This window comes from Cervus elaphus, chromosome 19 (assembly GCF_910594005.1).
Source record: "Cervus elaphus chromosome 19, mCerEla1.1, whole genome shotgun sequence".
In the NCBI taxonomy this organism is placed as follows: Eukaryota; Metazoa; Chordata; class Mammalia; order Artiodactyla; family Cervidae; genus Cervus; species Cervus elaphus.
In genome coordinates this window covers 62,078,623-62,102,709 of record NC_057833.1, presented here as the reverse complement: position 1 = coordinate 62,102,709, position 24,087 = coordinate 62,078,623, and the positions used below count along the sequence as shown (strand labels likewise).

The 24,087-nt window shown below is 41.1% G+C and overlaps 1 protein-coding gene across 1 annotated transcript in view; it reads left to right on the top strand.

The window, feature by feature from the left end:
• The window catches only part of KCNH8 (potassium voltage-gated channel subfamily H member 8), a 446,029-nt gene that overhangs the window by 190,185 nt on the left and 231,757 nt on the right, over window positions 1-24,087 (top strand). The window contains exon 3 of the mRNA XM_043875194.1: window positions 6,502-6,633. Coding sequence (XP_043731129.1) covers window positions 6,502-6,633 — 132 coding nt within the window. The remainder of the gene's footprint in view (window positions 1-6,501; window positions 6,634-24,087) is intronic.

The following is a 24,087-nucleotide window of genomic DNA, read 5'->3' as shown; positions in this document are numbered from 1 at the left end:
AGGCACCCAGTAAAAATATGTTGAATGAATGAATAACTTTATGTACAGTCGCTTGCGATGCAGTCTCCAAATATTTTCTTTTGGGTCCTAAACTAAGTAGTTTCAGAGTCCCAGACCCCCTTAACCATGCTGAGTGTAGGTTGGCATTATGCTTATTGGTACCAACAATTATTCCCCTTGCCCTACAAAGACCATAGATTTATCCCCCTTAAGCCTTGTGCAATTAGAGAGGGTTAGCTTGATCCTCCAGTTCTCATTTAATCCAAGTTCTTTTACACCGAACAACTGCAAGTCTAAAGAAATGTTAAATTGCTTTCCTTAAAGTCAAGTATCAAGGGAGTGAGTTTGTCTGAGCACCTTGTTCTCAGAAAGAAGTGGCTTCTAAGCAGCAATTGTGGGGCCAAGCCTGTCGGATGAGGCATTTGTCTGCTTGCTGACAATGGTCAAGCGAGTGTGGCCTTCTTTGCCCTAGGGCACCCCTGGAGAAAAACCCATGGCTCAGTGGTGATTTGGGATCAGTTCTCTTTGTTGTTTGCAGAGAAGAGAAGAACCTAGGGCATGTTGGTGTGTGTCCTACCAACAACTACAGTGGCACAAAATCACCATTTCTAGGGAAGAGGCAGAAACACCCTGGAGAGAGGGGTCAAGCAAAGGTTTTGTGAATGAGGTCAGGATATGATGCCACATACGTTAACAACTTAGGTAGCTACACGTAAAGACTGGAATAACAAAGTTTTTATAATTGCATCCTCATTGTCTCAATGAGGAGACGAAAAGCAGTACCAGTGGTGGTTTTCCGATCTCATTGTCTATTTAGTTATAGAAGAAAATTTAAAAATTAGGGCCATACGTGCCTAAGTAAAGGATGTATTCCAATCTAGAACTAAAGTAGCTGAATTTTATTTCAAATAGAGTTTCTCCTGTTATTTTTGGGTTGAGAGGGAAATTTGTTGATTATCCAAAGGTTTTATTTCACTTTTATCTCTTCTAATATGACATTTTAAAAAAGAATATGTATCATTATGTTCTAGAGCACAGGTAGAAAGAAAGATTAAGCTCAACTTTTAAAGCGTTGTTCGGAGATTGCGATCATTCCCAGAAGATTAGAGTAAGGCCACATTAGAAATCACACTCAGACTTGTGTTTAAAGCCTGCTCTTTGACACTGCGTAGCCGTGGGACCCTGAAGAAAATGCCACACCTTGCAGTTTCCACAGTTGTAAAATATGGTTCGGTCTGTGAGAAGTCAGTCAGGGTGATGGATGAGAAGTTTACTCAGATTCATGTAGAGCTTGTGGCTCGGTGTCCAGCACATGCTGGTTTAGTCACTAAGTCATGTCCGACTCTTGTAACCCCATGGACTGTAGTCTGCCAGGCCTCTCTGTCCATGCAGTGCTCCAGGCAAGAATCCTGGAGTGGGTTGCCATTTCCTTCTCCAGGGGATCTTCCTGACCCAGAAATCGAACCCAGGTCTCCCGCACTGCAGGCAGACTCTTTACCGACCAAGCTATGAGGGACGCCCATAACAGAAGTCAGAGAATGACAGCTGTCCCTAGACAGTGCGTTGTCAGGAACCCGTTATTTCCATTTCTCGCTGGACTGTAACTAGCTATAATGGCTCCTCCCCTAAACCTCTCCCAGATGCATTTGTGGCTACCTGTATGTGAAAAATTCTTTCATTTGTAGGTAAGAATTACCTCTATCAGAAGCAGTTAGGTTTTCTTAAGGCAATAATAAATAGCTCTGCTGGTCAAAACTCCACTAAATGATTTATTGAGCTAGGCTGTTGGAATTATTGACTAAAGCACATCATGGAGATATTTTTCAGATCTCAAGTTCCCAGGCTCCTCTTGTGTTTAATTGTTAGAAATTTTTGAGGACGGCAATACATACTCCTGGGAGAGGAAAGAAGTACTTTTATTTAAGGAGAGATGGAACTTGGAACAAAATGGAAAGATAAAGAAAAAAGAAAGAAAAACTTGGCACATTCTATGCAGCCAAGCATCAGTTGATTTGTATCTACCCCTCTTTCCTTCTTCTTCTTTTTTTTTTTAATTTTTATTTCCCTCTTTCTTAAGTTACCCTAACTCAAAACAGAATTTTTCTCAAAGTCTGAAATGGGATATCTGTTAGAACTGAATCATGGATAATATACACAAAGTGATTATTGCTTTAGTTACCCAGTCCTGAACTCTTTATTTCTTACTGCATTTCTCTAAAGTTGCCAGAAGTCCACTATATATTCCTTTATGCTTATTCTAGCAAAGCTGAAAACAAGGATCTGAGAAGAAAAAAGAAGAAACTCTTCCCCCACAATCCACCGCTGTGCGTCGTCTGTGTGTGTCTGCCTAGTTTTTTGGGGTTTTGTTTTTCTCCAAAGAAACAAGTGCTGTGCTGTGCATAGTCACTCAGTCGTGTCCGACTCTTTGCAACCCCGTGGACTGCAGCCCGCCAGGCTTCTCTGTCCATGGGCTTCTCCACGAGAGAATACTGGAGTGGGTTACCATGCCCTCCTCCAGGGGATCTTCCCAACTTAGGGATCAAACCCAGGTCTCCAACATTGCAGTTGGATTCTTTACCATCTGAGCCACAAGGGAAGCCCAAAGAAACAGGCTTTAAAAATATAAAACACAAATTCAGAACACATTGTTTTCTGAGATCCTCATTTTTCATTAAATTTTTCATTAAATGTTGAAATAAAAGGTGTCCTTAGACCCTGTCCAGCTCAGCGAGATTTCCAGCTGACTCGGTTCTTGTCCCGCCAACCCCGCTCTGCCTTCTGCTGCTGCACAAGGTATCCGGGCCCTGTGTTCTTAAGTTCAGTGCTTTAGGATCCTGGGGCATTTGGAGGAGAGGTGTCCACTCGAGGCACATTCAGTGGGAGCGGAGCACAGATCTGAAACACACATGGGCTGCACTATAGATGGATGGTCCTTGGGAGAGGTGTTTCCTGCAGATAAGGTGAAGGACGGCTTCCTGCAGGTAAGGTGGAGGCTTTACCTGCTAAGTCACCGAAGAAGCCTTGCTTCTGTCACTTAGAGGGGCACACACGCCGGAAGCCCGAGACGCTGCTGTGGGGCTTGTCTTCCTGGGCCTTCTTCCTCCTTTGGAATCTGACCCCTCTCTTAGATCACCTCCCCAGCCCACCATCCCATTCCTGTTTTCCTTTCCCGTTCAATGAAAATAGATCCTCCCTGTTGATAAAGTGTCTGGCATGCTATGCTGATGTTTTTTAAGCAAGCAAGCAGTGAAAAGCCATTGGGTGTTTTTAATCATGACCCAATATTTTCACAGATTCTTTAAGCAGCCTGGGGAGAAAAACTAAGGGTCAGGAGAAGACATTTGAAGAGTGGGCGAGAGATGGTTAGGCAGAAACCACCGTGGTAAACAGGAGACTCACTCACTACGCTCACCCCTTGCCCCACTTTCTGCTGCAAATCCTAGGGGCCCGTCATTCAGCCACAGGTAGCAGGCCCTTGTTGACACACCTGCTGCCCTTTGGCAGCACCCTCCCGGTATTATATTCCCCGGATGGGTTTCTAAATATTGTCAACCCTTTATCACACCCGTGAGTATGCAGCACAGAGACCGTGGTGATAGAGAACGAGACCCACCGGGTTTGCTGTGAAATATGAGGAGCGCCTCAAAATGTTGCGTCACCCAATACTGACGCTGTTCACACAAGATGTTATATTATTGTAGCCCTAATGTCAAAGACTAAAGGCCGCACGTATTTATCATTAAAAATCCAGTCAAAATCCTGCTTGATATAAGGGACGTGCTTCCTTGGGCTTCCCAGGTGGCTCAGTGATAAAGACCTCGTCTGCCAACGCAGGAAACCTGGGTTCAGTCTCTGGGTCAGGAAGATCCTCTGGAGAAGGAAATGGCAACCCACTCCAGTACTCTTGCCTGGAGAATCCCATGGACGGAGGAGCCTGGCGGGCTATGGTCCATGGGGTTGCAGAAGAGTCAGATGTGACTTAGCAACTAAACAACAAAGCACCCCCGTTCCACTTTCTGCTGCTCTATCACATTGGAAACGAACGCGTGTTCTGTCGTGGCAACGCAGCTACTAGAGAGAAGGAACAACTCTCAGCTCAACTTTCTTTATGCTCCTGCCTCCTTGTATTACGTTACTGAACCATGAACTCATACTAGAAACCTTAAGTCTACACTTATTGCCAAATATAATCTTTTGGGGGGGTATGTGGAAAGTATATACTTTCTTTCAATTATAAATGTGACCAAGTCAAATTCTCTTGCACCCTCGTTTCCCAGTGAAGTAAAAGAAAGTACCAAAAATGGAGACATGGGACCTTCCACCAGGTTTCAACCCTATGTAACTATTTATGCAATTCCGAAAATACAGTTTACCATGTAGGGTATAAACCCAGTTTTCTCCCCATGAATTGTATTTATCTGTGGAAATTAAAGGTGTTATTAACTTAAATCTTGGCAGAGCCTCATCTGTTTTAGCACTCACCAACCCACATGGTAATTACTATTGCTATATACAGAGGGAGTTAACACTGACAGGATGTCTGCCTGCTTTTAAGAACCCTTCCCATCTTTGGAGTGGAGGCCTAGGGATTTTCTTCCTCGCTTCTTAACCCTAAGAGAGATTTATTGTACCAAGTCTGGGTGGCTGATGACGGAAAAACATTACGTGATCATCATTGTACCTGTGGGTAAGAAGGGAAGGAGCAGACCCCGGGGAGTTGCTCTGGTTGAAGATTTTGTCAGAGAGTCAGGGTGGAGAGATTGAAGACAGCAGGGAAGGGAAAGAGAAGTGAGCAAATTAAGTGAGAAGGGTGTTGCTTTGAACCTGATTGGTAGGTTTTGGCCTTGGTTCTCTTTTTCTGGAAGAAGGAGCAAATGACTTATGCTTTGCTTTCTAACATGAAGATGCCCAAAGCCATATTTGTTAGGAAGTTGGTGTGGTTAAATAGGAGGGATGCTGAAGGCAGAAAAGAGGAAGGGAGTGTGGAGGGAAGGAAGGAAGGAAAAAGTAGGCATGTATGTCATTCACACTGTTCCTGATGCACTTGTGTGCACAGTGGGAGTGTTGGCAGTTGATGCCACCTCATTACAAAACTTGTGTTTAGAGCGACCCATGTTAATGAAGGGGCTTCCCAGGCAGCTCTAGTGCTAAAGAACCCGCCTGTCCACGCAGGAGTTGTAAGGGACTCAGATTTGATCCCTGGGTCCGGAAGGCCCCCTGGAGGAGGTCATGAAAACCCACCCCAGTGTTCTTGCCTGGAGAATCCCAGGGACAGAGGAGCCTGGTGGGCTGCTGTCTATGGGGTCGCACGGCGTCGGACACGACTGAAGCGACTTAACAGCAGCAGTGTGTACATGTCAGCCCCAGTCTCCCAGTTTATCTCTCCTCCTCCCTACCCTCATTGGTAACCATAAATAAGATGTTCATTGGGATCTTTTTTTTTTTTAGTTCCCACATATAAGCGATATGAAAGATATTTGTCTCTGTCTGGCTTACTTCACTCAGTATGATATGATCAACTCTAGGTCGATCCATGTTGCTGCAGATAGCATTATTTTGTTCTTTATTGGGGTATTAAGTATCACTTTAATTAAGAATATTTTCTTGAAATATACATGCTGAAAAATACATGACTGTAGAGTCTGATGAATTTCAAAACCTGAATACGCCTATGTACTCAGCATAAAGGTCACGAAAGATGGACCAGCATCCCAGAATTTCGTGACCTGTGCTCCCTCCCAATCTCCCAAAAGTAACCACTAACTTGACCTGTAACATCATAGATTTGTTTTGCTTATTTTCGTACTTAGTTTAAATGGATTCTACTCCTCCATGTCTGGCTGTTTTTATTCAACAATATGTTAGTCTACTGCCAATTATTATATTATCATTTGTTCACATTGCTGAATAATGTTGTGTTATGAAAATATATCTTGATACTGTCAAACAGTTTTTAAAATATATGTACTAATTTGCAACCCATCAGCAATGTAGGAGAGTTCAAGTGACAAAATATCCTCCCCAAAACTTGGGATTTTCCATCGTTTTTTCTTTTAGCTATGCTGGTGCACAAGCATTGATTTTTAAACTGACTAAATAAACCTCTAGGAAGCTCATACCAAACAAAGATCTTTATTTAGGAACCCGTGTGTGCTGGAAGTGGGAAGGGGCAAAGTTTTATCAGTTGGGATGCTTCAACATCAGTACATTCAAAGAAGAAATACAGCTTGAATATCGTAAGCAGAAAGGTCTCAACACAGACCAGTGGTTTTCTTGAAAATGCCACTTTATTTTCAGAGAAAGCCCTTCATATGGAAATGAAGAGATATCTATATGGGCTAGACATGTATGGAATCTGAAAACTGACATTTTTAAGATTTGCGGGGAGAATCGTGGGCTAGAAGAAAGCAGTAAGGACTTTATAAACTACACCACGGATGATGTGATTTTTATACAAAAGCAGGAGGCAGTGGTTGATGTGTTTTTCTTTTACTGTTGCAGGGTCTCCATTTTGGTGCCTGTTGGATATTGTCCCCATAAAGAATGAGAAAGGAGATGTGGTCCTTTTTCTGGCCTCATTCAAAGATATAACAGACACGAAAGTGAAGATTACTCCAGAAGATAAAAAAGAAGGTTTGTGTTGTTTTCAGAAAACATTGACAGATGGAATAACATTTTGAAATTGTTTTCTCAGAAACTCCAGTAGGAAAAAAAGAGTGTTTTTAATAACAGCAACTGATAAATATTCATAACTCTTAGCAGTCAGTATCTGGTGCTTTTCCCAAAAATCACAGTCACGTGAATTTGCATTCTCCTGTTTGTAGCAAAGATTCACTTGACAGGAACCAGAAATTTGTATTCTGATTCCAGGAGGATGAGGATGGGAAAATGTGTATCAGAGTACACAGATTCATACCACCTGGTTCTATCAGGGGAAAATATAAACTGATAGCGATAAGTGAAGTTAAAATGAGACAATTAAAAATATAGCTCTCAGTTTAATCTAATGTACAGCAGCTCAGAACTTAAAAGTGCAAGATTTCATTTTAGGTACAAAATCCAGAACTCAATTTAGTGCTTGTTAGAGTGGAACATTGCAGATGTATATCTGTATCTGGCAATAATAATTTGTGTTGACGTAGACAAGCTTTTCAATGATCTTTAAAGGATTCTAAGACTTTATATTGCTTACCCTGTAGCTTCTGCTTATAGTTTATGAGAAAATTCCCTGCATTTATGCAAGCAGACAAAAATTAACACTGGAAAAATTGCCCATATTATTTTGTTTAAACAGAAGTAGAGTTAGATATGTTGGTGACCAGAGAAAAAGCAATTGTCATTGTAGGCATTTCCTACAAAGTTCTTTATAAGAATCAGCTGTTTGACATTTTAACAACTATGTCTTTTTAAACATGTATGTGGGTGTTTTATATATAGTATGTCCATTGAATGACAACACAGATTGAGAGCTATTTGGTGCCCCCACCTCCCAACATCTATCATTTGGAATGTTTGCAAATGCATGACTGTTTTCCTGTGTATTTGCATAACTAAATATTGTGGGATATTTTACATACAGGAGAGGCAAGCATTCATATCAGTAAAGTTACTTGAATATCAGAGCAAGTGTAATACCTCTCTAAGGAGAGGAAAGTGTATAAACAGGTGCACACGATTTTTGTTTCTGTTTTCATAATTTTCATTGCTGTTATAGGAAGACAGAAGGTAAGTGTGAAGTGCATTTACTTAGAACACCTCTAATACCAACCATAGGTTTTTTTCCCATGCTGATGTTGAAGCTGAAACTCCAGTACTTTGGCCACCTGATGCGAAAAGCTGACTCATTGGAAAAGACCCTGATGCTGGGAAAGATTGAAGGTGGGAGGAGAAGAGGACGACAGAGGATGAGATGGTTGGATGGCATCACCGACTTGATGGACATGGGTTTGGGTGGACTCCACGAGTTGGTGATGGACAAGGAAGCCTGGCGTGCTGCGGTTCATGGGGCAGCAAAGAGTCGGACACGAATGAGCGACTGAACTAAACTGAAATGAACCACCAGTTCTGCAGCTCTCTGGACTCTGCGGGGTGTCCTAAAATTTAATTCAGTTCTGACACTATTTTTGCTGTTCACTCACTCAGTCATGTCTGACTCTTTGCGACCCCATGGATGCATGCCAGGCCTCCCTGCCCATCACCAACTCCCGGAGTTTACTTAAACTCATTTCCATCGAGTCGGTGATCCCATCCATCTCATCCTCTGTCATCCCCTTCTCCTCCTGCCCCCAATCTTTCCTAGCATCAGGGTCTTCTCCAGTGAGTCAGTTCTTCGCATCAGGTGGCAAAAATATTGGAGTTTCAGCTTCAACATCAGTCCTTCCAATGAACACCCAGGACTGATCTGCTTTAGGATAGACTGGTTGGATCTCCTTGCAGTCCAAGGGACTCTCAAGAGTCTTCTCCAACACCACAGTTCAAAAACATCAATTCTTCAGTGCTCAGCTTTCTTTATAGTCCAACTCTCACATCCATACATGACTAATGGAAAAACCATAGCCTTGACTAGACGGACCTTTGTTGACAATGTCTCTGCTTTTTAATATGCTGTCTAGGTTGGTCATAGTTTTTCTTCCAAGGAGAAAGTGCCTTTTAATTTCATAACTGCAACCACCATCTGCAGTGATTTTGGAGCCCCCAAAATAAAGTTTGTCACTGTTTCCATTGTTCCCCATCTATTTGCCATGAAGTGATGGGACTGGATGCCATGATGTTAGTTTTTTGAATGTTGAGTTCCAAGCCAGATTTTTCACTCTTTTCTGTTGCCTTCATCAAGAGGCTCTTTAGTTCCTCTTCACTTTCTTTCCTAAGAAAGTGTCATCTGCATATCTGAGGTTATTGATATTTCTCCCGGCAGTCTTGACTCCAGCTTGTGCTTCCTCCAGCCCAGCGTTTCTCATGGTGCACTCTGCATATAAGTTAAATAAGCAGGGTGACAATATACAGCCTTGACGCACTCCTTTCCCACTTTTGATCCAGTCTGTTGTTCCATGTCTGGTTCTAACTGTTGCTTCTTGACCTGCATACCGGTTTCTCAGGAGGCAGGTCAGTGGGTCTGGTACTTGGAATGAACATCAGAGCCCACAAATGTAAGGGCCCCCACCCTGACACAGATGCCGGTCACAGGTACGGTGCCCAGGCCCCACATGTTTCTGTCCAACTTGACTGCAATGTTGGGAATTTCACAGCCCTCCCCTTTCTTGTCAGATTTGATAATTTGCTAAAACTGCTCCCAGAATTCAGAGAAATACGTCTGTTATGGGGAAGGCTATAACTTGGGAACAGCCAAATGAAAGAGGTGCTGGGGCAGGTATAGCGAAGAACCTGGGGCTGCCACGTGCTCCCTGGGGCCACCCTCCCTCCCAGCACCTGGATGTGTCCCCTGGGTCTCCTGCTCTGTTATGTAATAGTTTTCATGGAAACATCATTACGCAAGCAAGGTTGCTTACATCATCGGCCATTGGCGATCAACTCGTTGCTTAGCTCCTCTCCCCTCAGAAGGTCGGGGGTGGGGACAAGGCCCAGCTTTCTAATCTCCCTGGTCTTCCCGGTCATGAGCTCCCCTGTGGAACTGAACACCATTAGTATAGAAGAGATTCAGCCCTCCTGGGATTCCTAGGGTTGTAGGGTTGTATGTCTAGAACACAGATACGACCAAGTACATTTCTTACTATGCCACCATAAGGATTGTCTGAATAACATTAAATATATGTGTATATATTATGTATACTCGCATGCATGTGTAGGCACACAAAATTGTCTTTAGAAATAAATATATGGCTTTTTGGGCTTCCCTGGTGGCTCAGCTGGCAAAGAATCCACCTGCAATGCAGGAGACCTGGGTTCGATCCCTGGGTTGGGAAGATCCCCTGGAGAAGGGAAAGGCTCCAGTATTCTGGCCTGGAGAATTCCATGGACCATATAGTCCATGGGGTCGCAAAGAGTCAGACAAGACTGAGCGACTTTCACTTTCACTTTCATTTTTTGCTTCAAAGAGGGCAGTTTAATCAACCTGACTTGTTTTGATCATGAAGATCATCACTACTGGTTTTATATGATTTAGGTCATCACCTTTGCCCTGTGCTCCTAGTGTCTGTATGATCAGGGAGAAATCCCCCTTTTGGAAGATGGCAATGGATCAAAGGGGTAAAATATACTCGTTAATTTGGGGTTTGAAAGAGCTCAGTACAAACATTCCTTTTCCTCAGAGAGAGAGAGAGAGAGAGACTTCAATAGAAATCTGGTGATTTTAACCATCTTTTAAAATACCTTCCATTTTTGACACGTACTTCATTTCGATTCTAAAAGTAGTGTGTCAACCAATAACTTCTATATGTGTTCCTAGCATTTCTGAATTGCTTTAATATGAGATCCTATTTACCTCTTACCCTATCAGTAAGAAATATTTTAATGTAATTTAGAAGTGGATTAATAATGAGCTAAGCAATTCCACAGATATTTATGAGCCCCCATTCTGCCCTTGGTATTGAATGATTGAAGATGTCAAGGTGGATATGGTGTGCTCATCTAAACCTCAGCACAAATCCTGCTTCCAGGTGTGTTGGCTGTTAGGCCTTAAATGGGCTGCTTACCCTCTCAGAGACTAAGTTTCTACACCTATAAAAGGGGCAGTCATATAGATGTCTACAGTGACTTTAGGTTTATAAGAGATAATATCGGCACCACATGGCAAATCACAGCAGGCATTCAATAGAAAGGAGCTGCAGTTCACTGCTGTATTCCACAGGTTGTATGAAAATGGCTCGCTGCCATTGAGCCTCTGCTTCATAATGCCACACTGCCTCCTTTGCTTCTCATTATAACTCTAGGAAATAGGAATTGTTCTTATTTCTATTTACCAGTGATTTAAGTAACCTGACAAGGTATGCCTAGTAAAAAGTGGAAGAACTAGGATTTATACTCATGCAAACTCCAGGGTGTACATTTTTCAAGTTGGCATGTTTTTGTCTTTTTTTTTCCTCCAAAGAGCACAAGATCTCATGAAGCACACAGATCCAGCATTGCAATATAGTATGTTCAGTGACGGTAGAGTGGCAAAAATGGTCAAGTCCTCCAGATGAGGCAAAAAGATGGGGTTGGGCCAGCAGGAAGCAGAGCAGAGACAAGGAGACCCTCATGGGGAAATGAACACGGAAGCACCTCTGAAGGATGAGTAGTGTTTGATAAACTGCAAGGAAGGGATATTGATTTCAGGAGATGCAGTTACAGATAGCTGACCGTTGTTCAGAAGTGGATTGTAAAAGTTACGGGATGGAAGTTCAACTCTAGGCAGGCATGGCTTAAAACCTAAAGATTTTATTGTGTTTTTCTAAGGAGCTTAGATGGTGTGGAGATAAAGTTCAGAGTTATAATGGTAGACCTTCACAGCTGGAGGTGAGCAAAAAGGAGGGCTTGATGAATTTCAGGCTTCTGCTTTGGGGACTGTTATGGACTTAATTACTGATTACTTTGCCAACAAAGGTCCCTCTAGTCAAGGCTATGGTTTTTACAGTGGCCATGTATGGATGTGAGAGTTGGATAGTAAAGAAAGCTGAGTGCCGAAGAATTGATGCTTTTGAACTGTGGTGTTGGAGAAGACCCTTGAGAGTCCTTTGGACTGCAAGGAGATCCAGCCAGTCCATCCGAAAGGAGATCAGTCCTGGGTGTTCATTGGAACGACTGATGTTGAAGCTGAGACTCCAATACTTTGGCTACCTGATGCGAAGAGCTGACTCATTGGAAAAGACCCTGATACTGGGAAAGATTGAAGGCAGGAGGAGAAGGGGATGACAGAGGATGAGATGGTTGGATGGCATCACCAACTCGATGGACATGGGTTTGGGTGGACTCCGGGAGTTGGTGATGGACAGGGAGGCCTGGCATGCTGCGGTCCAAGGGGGTCACAAAGAGTCAGACCCAACTGAGTGACTGAACTGAACTGAGCTGAACTGATAGACTTCATTGTGTCCCCTTCAAATTCTAGTGTTGAAGCCCTTAGCCCCCAGGAGCTCCGACGACTGGATCTGATAGAGAGCTGCTGTCCTAGCTGCCGGCACCCTCACGCTGGCACCTCTGGTGGAGGGACGCCTGCTGCAGCGCGCCTGTGGCTCATGTACTGTCTGCTCTGGGCCAGCCTGCTTGCCAGGGCCCCGCGGTGCAGAGCAGTGAGGCTCAGCGCAGTGAGCCACCCATGGAGACAGGACGGGGCCGAGTGGCTCTCGGTGCCCTGCTCCACCTGCCGTGCCCTGGGGGGTCCCGTGAGACAGAAGAGAGACCGTCAGAAACGAGGTGGGCACAGGCTGGGCTTGTTCCTTCCCCCAAATATACACATGACTATGATGGAAACCGGGAGCTCCTGCCCCAACTCTGTGCTCATTTTTTTTTATTTATTAAAAAACTTTTAAAAATTGAAGTATAGTTGATTTGCAATGTTGTCAGTTTCAGGTGTATGGCAGTGATTCAGTTATATATATATATTCTTTTTCAGATCCTTTCTCATTATAGGTCACTGCAAGACATTGAGTATGGCTCCCTGTGCTATATGGTAAATTAGCCATGGTTTATCCTGCGTACAGTAGTGTATATATATTAATTTCAAGCCCAAAGTTATCCCTTTCCTCCTCCCCTTGGTAACCATAGTTTGTTTTCTGTGTCTGTGAGTCTGTTTCTGTTTTGTAAATAAGTTCATTTGTGTCATTTTTTAAGATTCCACATATAAGTGACACCCGTATCTGTCTCTGTCTGACTTCCTTTAGCATGACCATCTCTAGATCCACCCATGTTGCAGCAAATGGCATTATTTAATTCTTTTTTATGGCTGTGTATTCCATTGTATATATGTACCGCATGTTCTTCATCTGTTCAGCTGTCGATTCACACTCAGGTTGCTTCCAGGCTTTGGCTACTGTGAATAGCGCTGCTATGAACATTAGGGTGCATGCGTCTTTTCTAATCAGATTTTTCATCTTTTCTAGATATATGCTCAGGAGTTTTACCATCCTTATTTCTTACTCAAAGTACTTACTATCCTAAGTGTTGTCTGAGGACCTGATGTATTCCTATCACCTTATAGCCCATAAAAATGCAGAATTTCAGGCCTCTGAATCTGCATCTTCAGACCTCTGAGTCAGAATCTGCATTCTGACAAGTTCCCACACTATTCACAGGCACACGGAGTTTGAGAAGCCGCACACTGGGCACATTCCTTAGAAAGGTCCTCCTGCCCGTCCAGTCTGAAGGATCCGTCTCCAGGCACTCTATCCCTTCACCTTGTTCACTATCCGCATAGCCTGGACAGTATATGAAACATCTTTTTAAAAGTGAGTTTACACACACTATTATATATAAGATAAATAGCCAACAAAGACCAACTATTGATATATCACAGAAGGAAGTCTACTTGGTATTCTATCATACTCTACACAAGAAAAGAATGTATGTGTTTAACTGAATCACTTTGCTCTGCACCTGAAACTAATATGATGTTATAAATAAACTATACTTCAATAAAATTAAAGTCTTTTTTAGAAAGTTTATATTTCAATTGTCCTCCACTCCATTAAAATGCAAGCCTAATCAGGAAACAGATTTTGCTTCTCTTGTTGAAGGTAGTATCCCCAACAGAGTGTCTGACACTTAGTAAATAATAAATGATTGATGGGTGGAATGAATAAATGAATGTGTAAGCGATGTTCAATTTAGGAATTGTGACTAGTGATAGAAAACAACATAGAATTCTTCCTTTTATAAAATAATCATATCATAATTATCAAACGTCTCAGGTGAACATCTGATGAAAATGTTTAGTTTAAGTCAAAGGCAGTGTGATGTGTTTGGGTCAAAGTCAGCTCCAAGAATCTCAAAATGGGTTCTTCCTCCTGGTATGCAGTGGCCTTTTCACTTCAAACAGAATCTCTGCTGCTGTTAATTTTGTGTTCTTGTTAACTCTTCCATTTGTCCTCCAGTTTCTGAGAATCTCAGTTTGGTCACATTTTTTTTTTAAGATAATGGCAGTTACTTGTTTAAAATACATATAAAATATTCTCCATAAAAGCAGATTTTAAGCCACTGATCACATAGTAAGTCAAAGATGATTTTATTTCATTTTTTGATTTATTTTGAATATTTTAATTTTAAATGGGGAACGTAGTAATAATGTTCCTTTCCCCTGCTGAAATATCCTGCCTGATTTTTTTGTTTGTTTGCACAAGGAAGAAACACAGACCAAAATCCTAATAAAGCACAGTGGTCTGATGAAAGAACTGTTGTAAAAATTGATACTGTTCCTGAGGAGATAGATTTCTGCCTTTAGGAGAGCTACACCAACTTTTTGTCAAATATGTGATGAACTTGGGAATGAAGAGCCCAGGTAGATCCTCAAAGTGATTGAAGAGTTTCAATCACATCTGTAAATTATCATCTTATCTATATTTTTTAAGGCTGTGGATTTTTGTTTGCATATTCACCAATACCCTTCTCTCCTAGAATCTTCTAAATAATGTAAGCCACAGTTCATGAACCAGGTTGCCTTTGGAGATGCAGGATAATGCGGTGAATGCAGTGCTGTGGTCGGTCATAGTGGAAACCAGGCCTAACACAGGAAGTGTGCCTCACCACCTCGTTCTGTCTTAAAGGAAACTTTCAAACATTCTGCAGCCAATCAGAATATGCCTGTGGACTGAATTTGTCCTATTGGTCAATAGTCTATGATCCTTGGGCAAAACTATCAAACTCATTGCTTTTTATAAACGATTTATATATTTCTAACTTTACAACTTTTGGGTGGGAGACATATTTTTTTCTCTTTTTAGGCAAAGTTGACATTTAAAGGCATTTGACAATTGAAAAATTAATTGAAACACCAGATAAATATGTACTGGATTGGCCAATAAGTTTGTTTGATTTTTTTCCACTACATTGTATGGAATAACTGAAACAAAATTTTTGGCCAACTTAATATTAAGAGCGTAAGTAACCAGGCTGGCAGTTTTAAAAACCGTATAACTTGACTTCCTGGTTAGATATACATTCTTAGTGAGGTCTCTGTGTCTGGCAGAATTCACTAGACCTTGGTTCCCAATTCCAGAATTACAGCTGTCATGCTGCTGTTATGAATAATGGTAGCATCACTTGGGAGAGGCTGGAAACCATGACCTCAGACATCTGCAGGTACCTGAGTCTCGGGCTTCAGCATCTTGTGTAGAGACATGCTCCGGATTGGCTGGACACGGAGGGTTTGTTTTAGCGGACGCTGGTAGGGGAATGTTTTCCCTTTTTGCTTTTCTGTTAATGTGGGTTAGAGTGCCAATGGCTTTGCCAGTGTGAGGAAAACAGACTGTTTGGTTCCAAGAACTTAAGTGTCAGCTACCCAGAGAAGTGCCGAGAAATGCTGGGTGCCCTGAGCAGAGAGACTAGGTCCCGGTTTCAAGGGAGTTTGGGTTTCTGCCCCTCATGTTAGTGACAGTGAATTCTCTGTCCCATCCAGCCTGTCTTCATACAGGAAGACTAATCAGGAACCACCATCAGGCAATCCTGCTTATCTTTAAAATTTTTTTTTAAATTTATTTACTTATTTGACTATGCCAGGTCTTAGCTGTGGCATGCAAACCCACTTGTGGCATATGGGATCTAGTTTCCTGACCAGGGATGAAACCCAGGCCCGCTATATTGAGGGCACAGAGTCTTAGCCACTGGGCCACCAGGAAGTCCCAATCCTGCTTATCTTTATAATGTACATATGTGCTCACTCACTCAGTCATGTCTGACTCTTTGTGACCCCATGGACTGTAGCCTGCCAGGCTCCTCTGTCCATGGGATTCTCCAGGAAAGAATACTGGAGTGGGTTGCCATTTCCTTCTCCAGAGGATCTTCTTGACCAATGATTAAACCCACATATCCTGCATTGGCAGGTGGATTTTTTGCCACTGTGCCACCTAGGAAGCTCATTATCTTTATAATTGGTCTCACAAAAATTCCATAAGGCTTTTACTGTATTTATTTGACCATTATGTGGGGAATGATTTGATTCCTAGACAACACAGAAGTTTCACTGGGTAAATGTCTCAGAAACTGTTCATATAGTTATTTCAATCTCTTAAAATTATGTGTGCTAAGTCACTCAGTCATGTCTGAGACCCCATGTTGAGACCCCATGGACTGTAGCCCACAAGGCTTCTTTGTCCAAGGGATTCTCCAGGCAAGAACACTGGAATAGGTTGTCATGCCCTCCTCCAGGGAATCTTCCTGACCCAGAAATGGAACCCACGTCTCTCAAGTCTTCTGCATTCACAAGCAGGTTCTTTACCACTAGCGCCACCTGGGGAGACTTAAAAGTGTATGGTAATTCAATTTCATTTGATCTACTTAAAAAATGCACCTTTTCCATTCCTGATAAAAATGTATACACACGTAATTTGGCAACTGCTCCTCGATATGGAGAATGTAATTTCTGTCTGTGTGTATTAGCATTTTTCATAGCAGACATTCATATTAAGGGTTTTATGCACAATAAGATGAACATATATTAACTAGAAAACTGCTAAAGTGACTGATTGTACTAATGAGAAACTCTGGAAGTTATAAATGGTGCTTAGGAGTATGTTGGATTGTGCCTTTTTCCCATATGTTCCTTTCCGCTTCTCGCCTCCGAACTCTGTGAAGGCAGAGGCCATGACTGGTTCACTTTTGAGCCCTAGAATGTAAGCGAGGGCAGGACACATGAAAGGCTGAGCTGACTGTGTCCAAAGAGATGCAGAGTCTTGTGGCTACTCGGAATCGGTCTAGAATTTATTTTTTGAAAACTTGAAGAAAAGAACACAGACAGAGAGCTCTTGAACTGAGCAACTCCAGTGATAATCTGAGATCTAGGTGTGTGTGGTGATTGCGAGGGTACGAGCGATCAGAAGCAACAGGCTGAAATAAAGTGGCGAAAAGAGTAGAGATGGTAAGAGTACTAAAGAGGAAAATAGCAGTTGCTACTAACTGCAAACAATCTTTGCGACCCCATGGACTGTGCAGTCCATGGAATTCTCCAGGCCAGAATACTGGAGTGGGTAGCCTTTCCCTTCTCCAGGGGATCTTCCCAACCCAGGGATCGAACCCAGGTCTCCTGCATTGCAGGCGGATTCTTTACCAGCTGAGCCATTAGGAAAGCCCTTAGAAAAATTAGAAATAGGATATTCCAAGTATATAGATACAGAATATATTCATTAATACAACCTTAGTGCAATGATGGGTAAATATGCCTACTAGAGGAAATATGAAAGCAAACACATTATAGTAAAGGAGGATATAGACACTGAGTGAGTTGATCTCTCAAGAAAGTGGTCTGGAACATTGTGATCACTGGAATTTCCAGTGGTTAAGACTTCTCCTTCCTATGCTGGGGATGTGGGTTTGACCCCTCGTCAGAGAGCTAAGATCTCTCATGCCTCATGGCCAAAATCCAAAACATAAAAAAAGAAGTAATCGTGTAACAAATTTAATAAAGACTTTACAAATGGTCTACATTTAAAAAAAAAAAAAATCTTTAAAAAAAAACAAAAGAATAATATGATCATGAGAAATATAGTCAGGTCCATTAAAAAGCAGCTGAGATACCCAGAAAAGAAGGGAAAATAGGGCAGAATTCTAAGTCACATTGCAGCATAGTATTAAGAAGTTGCCATTAGAATGACTAAAAGTCACTATTTTGTTTGATTTTTTAAGGGCATAGCCTCTGATCTGTTTAGGGTGCCTTAGGTATGAGCTGAAAGAAATAAGTGATGGACCCAAAATGAAATCCTAGCCATATTTCATCTTTCAATAGAGTTTCAGTGAAACCTAAAGGATATATTGATGAGATTATGAGTGAACAAATGACATATTTATGTACTTTGCAACAGAAGTGCAGAAAATCAAGTCATACCATCAGGTGATGACTTCCTGAGTATATAGTCTGGCTTTGTGGCAAAAAGTCTAGCTAAATTAAAGTTACAGTGAAAGTTAATCCTCTTAAAAGTTCTGCCATTACCTCCTGTGAAGGGATAGAACTTCAGATTAACTCAAAATCTGGACCTACTGAGAGTAGGTTTCCCTGGAAAGCTGGCTTTTAATTCTCTAGTCTAACTGCAAAGACCTTAGGAATATGGTGCTCACCAGCAAATAGGAAGGGACTAGAGGGTATCTAAAAATTCACTCAAAACAGGAAAACAGTGAAGACAGGTTAGCAAAGGTCTGATGACATCCTCTCCTTAGTCAGGTCAGAGGACCTCACTGGCAGCAGCGGGACAGTATGAGAACTTGAAAGCTGAGAGTACTTAGCTAACCGCGTGAGTGCTGCTGGCTGGCCACTGCAGTCTGTGCGGCTGTCTAGATGTGTAGGTGGGCGCTTTATCCTACATTAAAAGAATGCACATCTTTTGCTGGTATCTGGCACTCTCTTTCCATGGAGACTATCACCTTTGTGCAATCACACATCATCTTTAGAGTCAAAAGACATGCTATTAATCTGTAAGGATAATAGATAATGATGGAAAAAAATCTAATGAATCTGATGACCTAGAGGAGGATGGCAAATAAGAGTTACTATGTGGCTTAAAGTCATGGGATTGGTAATAGCTAGAATTTTATGTTGAAGAGCTGTTTGAGGAGGCATCTTGTCTCAGAGGGTAAAGACAACTATCATCAATTATTGAACTTTTCCGAGGTCACATGATTTGAATAGAAGGGAACAGTCACAAGCAAGCCACGTATTTGCCATACATTCTGTTGAGGAAGACATTATCATTTTCATAACAAGTAGAAAGTTGGAGACCTCAAACCTCTCCTATAGGGTTAAATCATTGATACAAAATTATCTTTCATATATTTTTGAAATGAAATTGATTCATCCATTGTGGTTTGTTGTTGAGTTCTCAAGAATCTATTGTTAAAAATAAATCAATTATATGATTAACAAGTATATAATGAGCTAGAGGTGCAGAAGAGAGATCCTCATATAGAATATCTAAAATTGATGCACAATATAAAAAAACATTTAAAATATGGCTGTGCTGGTGGTAAATGGAAAGAAATAGGTTTGCAGAACAATAAGAAAGTATGAATAAGAAGAGTATGTTGGAGTTGATGAGGATAGAAAGACAAGGCCTAGGTCCTCAACAGAACAGAGATCAGATTGAAGTCGTAAGTGTGAGTCTGGGACAGTGAAGGACGTTGACAGTGTCCCTTGCAACAGGGACTGAGAAGTCCCAAAGGAGAAACTGTCATTCAGTCGCTCAGTCATGTCTGACTCTTTGAGACCCCATGGACTACAGCACGCCAGACTTCCCTGTCCTTAACCATCTCCCAGAGTTTGCTCAAACTCATATCCATTGAGTCAGTGATGCCATCCAAACATCTTGTCCTCTGTCAACCTTCTCCAACTCCCTTCAATCTTTCCCAGCCTCAGGGTCTTTTCCAATGAGTCATAAATGTCTCAACGTCCAAAGTGAGTCAGCACTTTGCATCAGGTGGCCAAAGTAGTGGAGCTTCAACTTCAGCATCAGTCCTTCCAATGAATATTCAGGACTGATTTCCTTTAGGATTGACTGATTTGATCTCCTTGCAGTCCAAGGGACTCTCAAGAGTATTCTCCAGCACCACAGTTTGAAAACATCAGTAAAGACTTGCTTACCTAACCTGGGCTTCCCTGATGGCTCAGTTGGTAAAGAATCCACCTGTAATTCAGGAGACCCTGGTTCGATTCCTTGGGTCAGGAGGATCCGCTGGAGAAGGGATAGGCTACCCACTCCAGTCTTCTGGCCTGGAGAATTCCATGGACTGTATAGACCTTGGGGTTGCAAAGTTGGACACCACTGAGTGACTTTCACTTCATTTTCACTTACTTAATCTTGGTTCCCAGAAGAGCATGACAAAAGGCTGATTTTCATAAGAATTCCTAATTAGAAAGTGAAGTGAAAGTCACTCTGTGGTGTCCAACTGGACTCTTTGCAACCCTAAGGACTAAAGAGTCCATGGAGTGGGTAGCCTATCCCTTCTCCAGCGGCTCTTCCTGACCCAGGAATTGAACCGAGGTCTCCTGCATTACAGGCAGATTCTTTACCAACTGAGCTATCAGGGAATCCCTCCTAATTAGTACCTTACCTTTATTTAGCTTTGGAGTCTGAATTCACACCGTCTGTTGAATATCAAGTAATCATAGCTGAAAATTTTATTTAAAGTGATTCTAATCACTGGGGTCCCCAGACACATAAGAAAATTAAATGCAAAAGTTCTTATTGGGCATTTTTAATTGAAGTTCTAAAAGAATCCTCCAAGATAAAGTTCCAAGGAACATGAGCATATGATAAAAATCATGAATGCTGTGAGATAAACTACCATAAGCAAGAATCATCACACACACACAAAAAAATAACAAATTTGGATCTTTAAGGACTAAAACTATCAGAATTATTAGATAAGAATATGTCTATTTAATTTGCTTAAAGAAAATGCTTGTGACTTTTAAAAGTGGTGGAGGGACAACGACAATCAAAATTAACCAGATATAATTGGAAGGAAACAAAAACTGTCTACTGAAGAAAACAACGCAACGTGAGAGCTGTGAGTCAAGTTTTACTTGGGGCAAAGTGAGGACCACAGCCCGGGGGAGGGCCTCACGTAGCTCTGAGAAACTGTGCCTGCAGCAGGAGAGGTCAGTGTCCCATGCGATCTTACCTGGGAGAGGGGTATGTGTCATAATCTCATCAATATATTCTTTAGGTTTCACTGAAACTCTATTGAAAGATGAAATACGGCTGGGGTTTCATTTTGTTGGCAGAACCAAAGAGAACTCCTATAAATGAGAAAGAGAATAATTAAAAATAAAGACTCAATGAGCAAGATAAACGGCAAACTGGTCAAAGAATAAGAAAGAATTAGTGAATTAGAAAATAAAAATTAATCCATGCAATTATTACAGACACATAAGGAAATGAAGTTCAAGAGAAATAGTGGTTAGAGTCAAACAATCCAGAATAACTGGAATTTTAGAAAGAGAGAATAGAATGGCAGAGAATAAAGTGTTGATGATTTTTCAGAATTCATATACATCTGAGTATTCTAAATCAATACTCGGAAAGCCCAGCACATCTGAAAGGTTGGTATAAATGTAAGCAAACCAAGACTCAGAACTGTTAAGTTGTGAAACTAAAGAGCAGTGGATGTAAAGAGAATATCTCAAAAGCAGGCTTAGGGAAATGACTTTATCTGCAAATAAAATCTGGTGTGACTGGCAGCTGTGCTGTCAAAGGCAACAATAAAAGCCAGGAGGGAGTCAGATTCTATTTTCAAAATGTTTATGAGTTACTGACAACCAGGATGTTTCATCCACTTGGACTCTTGAAAAAATAAATAGAGATGAGATACAGAAACTTCATTCTAAACTGTAGATCATTCACTAACCAAAACTTTACTATTAGAAACTTCAGTATTAAAAGTGACTGAAATGGGAAAGAAATCTTAAAAAGAGGGGGTGTATGTATATAACTGATTCACTTTGCTATACAGAAGAAACGAACACAGGCAACTATACTCTGAGAGAGAGAGAGAGAAATGAAAAGGGGGATCTGATAAGGCCTCCCTGTCCATCACCAACTCCCGGAGTCCACCCAAACCCATGTCCATCGATGTGATGCCATCCAACCATCTCATCCTCTGTCATCCCCTTCTCCTGCCACCCTCAATCTTTCCCAGCATCAGGGTCTTTTCAAATGAGTCAGCTCTTTGCATCAGGTGGCCAAAGTATTGGAGTTTCAGCTTCAGCATCAGTCCTTCCAATGAATATTCAGGACTGATTTCCTTTAATGAGTACTCCCACATATTTAATAAACCCAATCTTAAACAAATTCTTTCAGAGGGATAGAAAAGTAATATACTCTTGATTTTAAAACCACACAGCTTGAAAAGGGTGGGGGGAAAAGTGACAAAATAGCCATAAATATAGAACAAAAATTCTAAACCAAATATATTAACAAACTGAATCTAGCAATGAAAAAAAAAGCAACAGTGTATCCTGGGCAAACTGAATTTATCACAACAAAGGAAAGTTCAACAGTAGCAAGACTATTAATAGGACTTCCCTATGGTCCCGTGATTAAGAAGCCCACTGCCAGTGCAGGGCACACCAGTTCCAGTGCAATTCCTGTCTTGGGAAGATTCCGCAAGCCCCAGAACTACCAAGTCCAGGTGCCACAACTACTAACTTCAGATGCTGCAAGCCCTGCTGAAGCCCACCGTAGCGCCCACGCTCCAGACAAAGAGAAGCCCCTACGTGTGAGGCCCCCGCTCGCTGCAGCAAAGGCCGAGCACAGCGTAAACAAATAAATATTTTCTTTTAAAAAGAAAGGCTATTAATAAAGTCTACCATATTCACTGATTAAAGGAGAAAATATAACCATCTTAATAGATTTAGGAATTCCATAGTGTTATACAGTAAACATGCTATGATAGAGCTTGTGGTAAAATTACAAATAAGGCAATCTTCTACTTTTTGATTAAGGGTATGTTCTATTTTCCCCCTCCTAAAAAATAAAAAAAATCACCAATATAATAGCCAATTGAAACACTTGGAGTATTTCCTCAAAAAATTAAGATCAAGGAAAATAAACCCATTATTGTTGCCAATTCTGTTTAACACCACAGTAGCAGTCCTAGCTAGTGCCCTAAGAAGATAAAAAGAAGGAGAAATAAAGATTGTAATGAAAGTAACAAAATTACCATTGTTTTCAAATTATATAATTACCCATAGATAGCCCATACAAATACATAGAGAAATAACTGCTATTTGACTTCAGCAAATTGAGAATTACAAGACAAATATCTATTCAAACTGCATTTCTATACAAATTATAATGGCAGCACTTAAAAAAAAAGAAGAGCTCTACAATGGAATAGTACTCAGCCAAAAAAAGGAATACATTTGAGTCAGTTCTAATGAGGTGGATGAACCTAGAGCCCATTGTACAGAGTGAAGTAAGTCAGAAAGCGAAAGATAAATATCATATACTGACGCATATATATGGAATCCAGAAAGATGGTACTGATGAATTTATTTGCAGGGCAGCAGTGGAGAAACAGACATGGAGAATAGACTTATGGACATGGGGAGAGGGGAGGAGAGGGTGAGATGAATGGAGAAAGTAACATGGAAGCTTACATTACCACATGTAAAATAGACAGCCAACAGGAATTTGCTGTCTGGCTTAGGAAACTCAAACAGGGATTCTGAATCAACCTAGAGGAGTGGGATGGGGAGGGAGGTGGGAGGGAGGTTCAGGAGGGAGGGGGTATGTGTATACCTGTGGCTGATTCATGTTGATGTCTGGCAGAAAACAACAAAATTCTATAAAGCAATTAGCCTTCAATTAAGATATAAATTAATTCATTAAAAAATTCTATATATAATAGCAAACAAAAGGCAGCACCTAACAAAACGTTGCATGGACTTTAGAGAGAAAATTGTGTCCTATTGAAAGGCACTAAAGAATATCTAAATAAATGGAGTGTCATAAAATAATCATGGTTTAATGGTAGAAAGTTCTAGTATCACAAGAAATGTGATAAGTGATAATTAATATGTAAATCCAGTGTAATGCCAATGAAAATCTTTAATCTCAACAAGATTTTGGGTGGATTTTCTTCTTTCATTTTGATTTTATTTGTTCTTTTGTGGAATCCACCAGGGAGATTTTTTAATTTTTATGGAATTTTTAAAATTGCAAAAATAGCTGACAATCCTGACAAAGACAAACCAAACAGGAAAACTTGTGCTACCACATATCAGACTTTATACTAAACTTATAGTAATAAATAAAGTATGTAGACAAATCAGTCTTTAAAAATGTACCTGTGGAACAGAATGGAGAGCTGGAAATCATGCATATATACCTGTGAAAACCTGATATATGATAGAGCTTTAATTGTCCACTAATATAGTAATTGTGGACTATTTAATCAAATGATCCTGGAAATATTGAGCATCTATATTTAAATAAAAATGTATTTGGGCCCCCA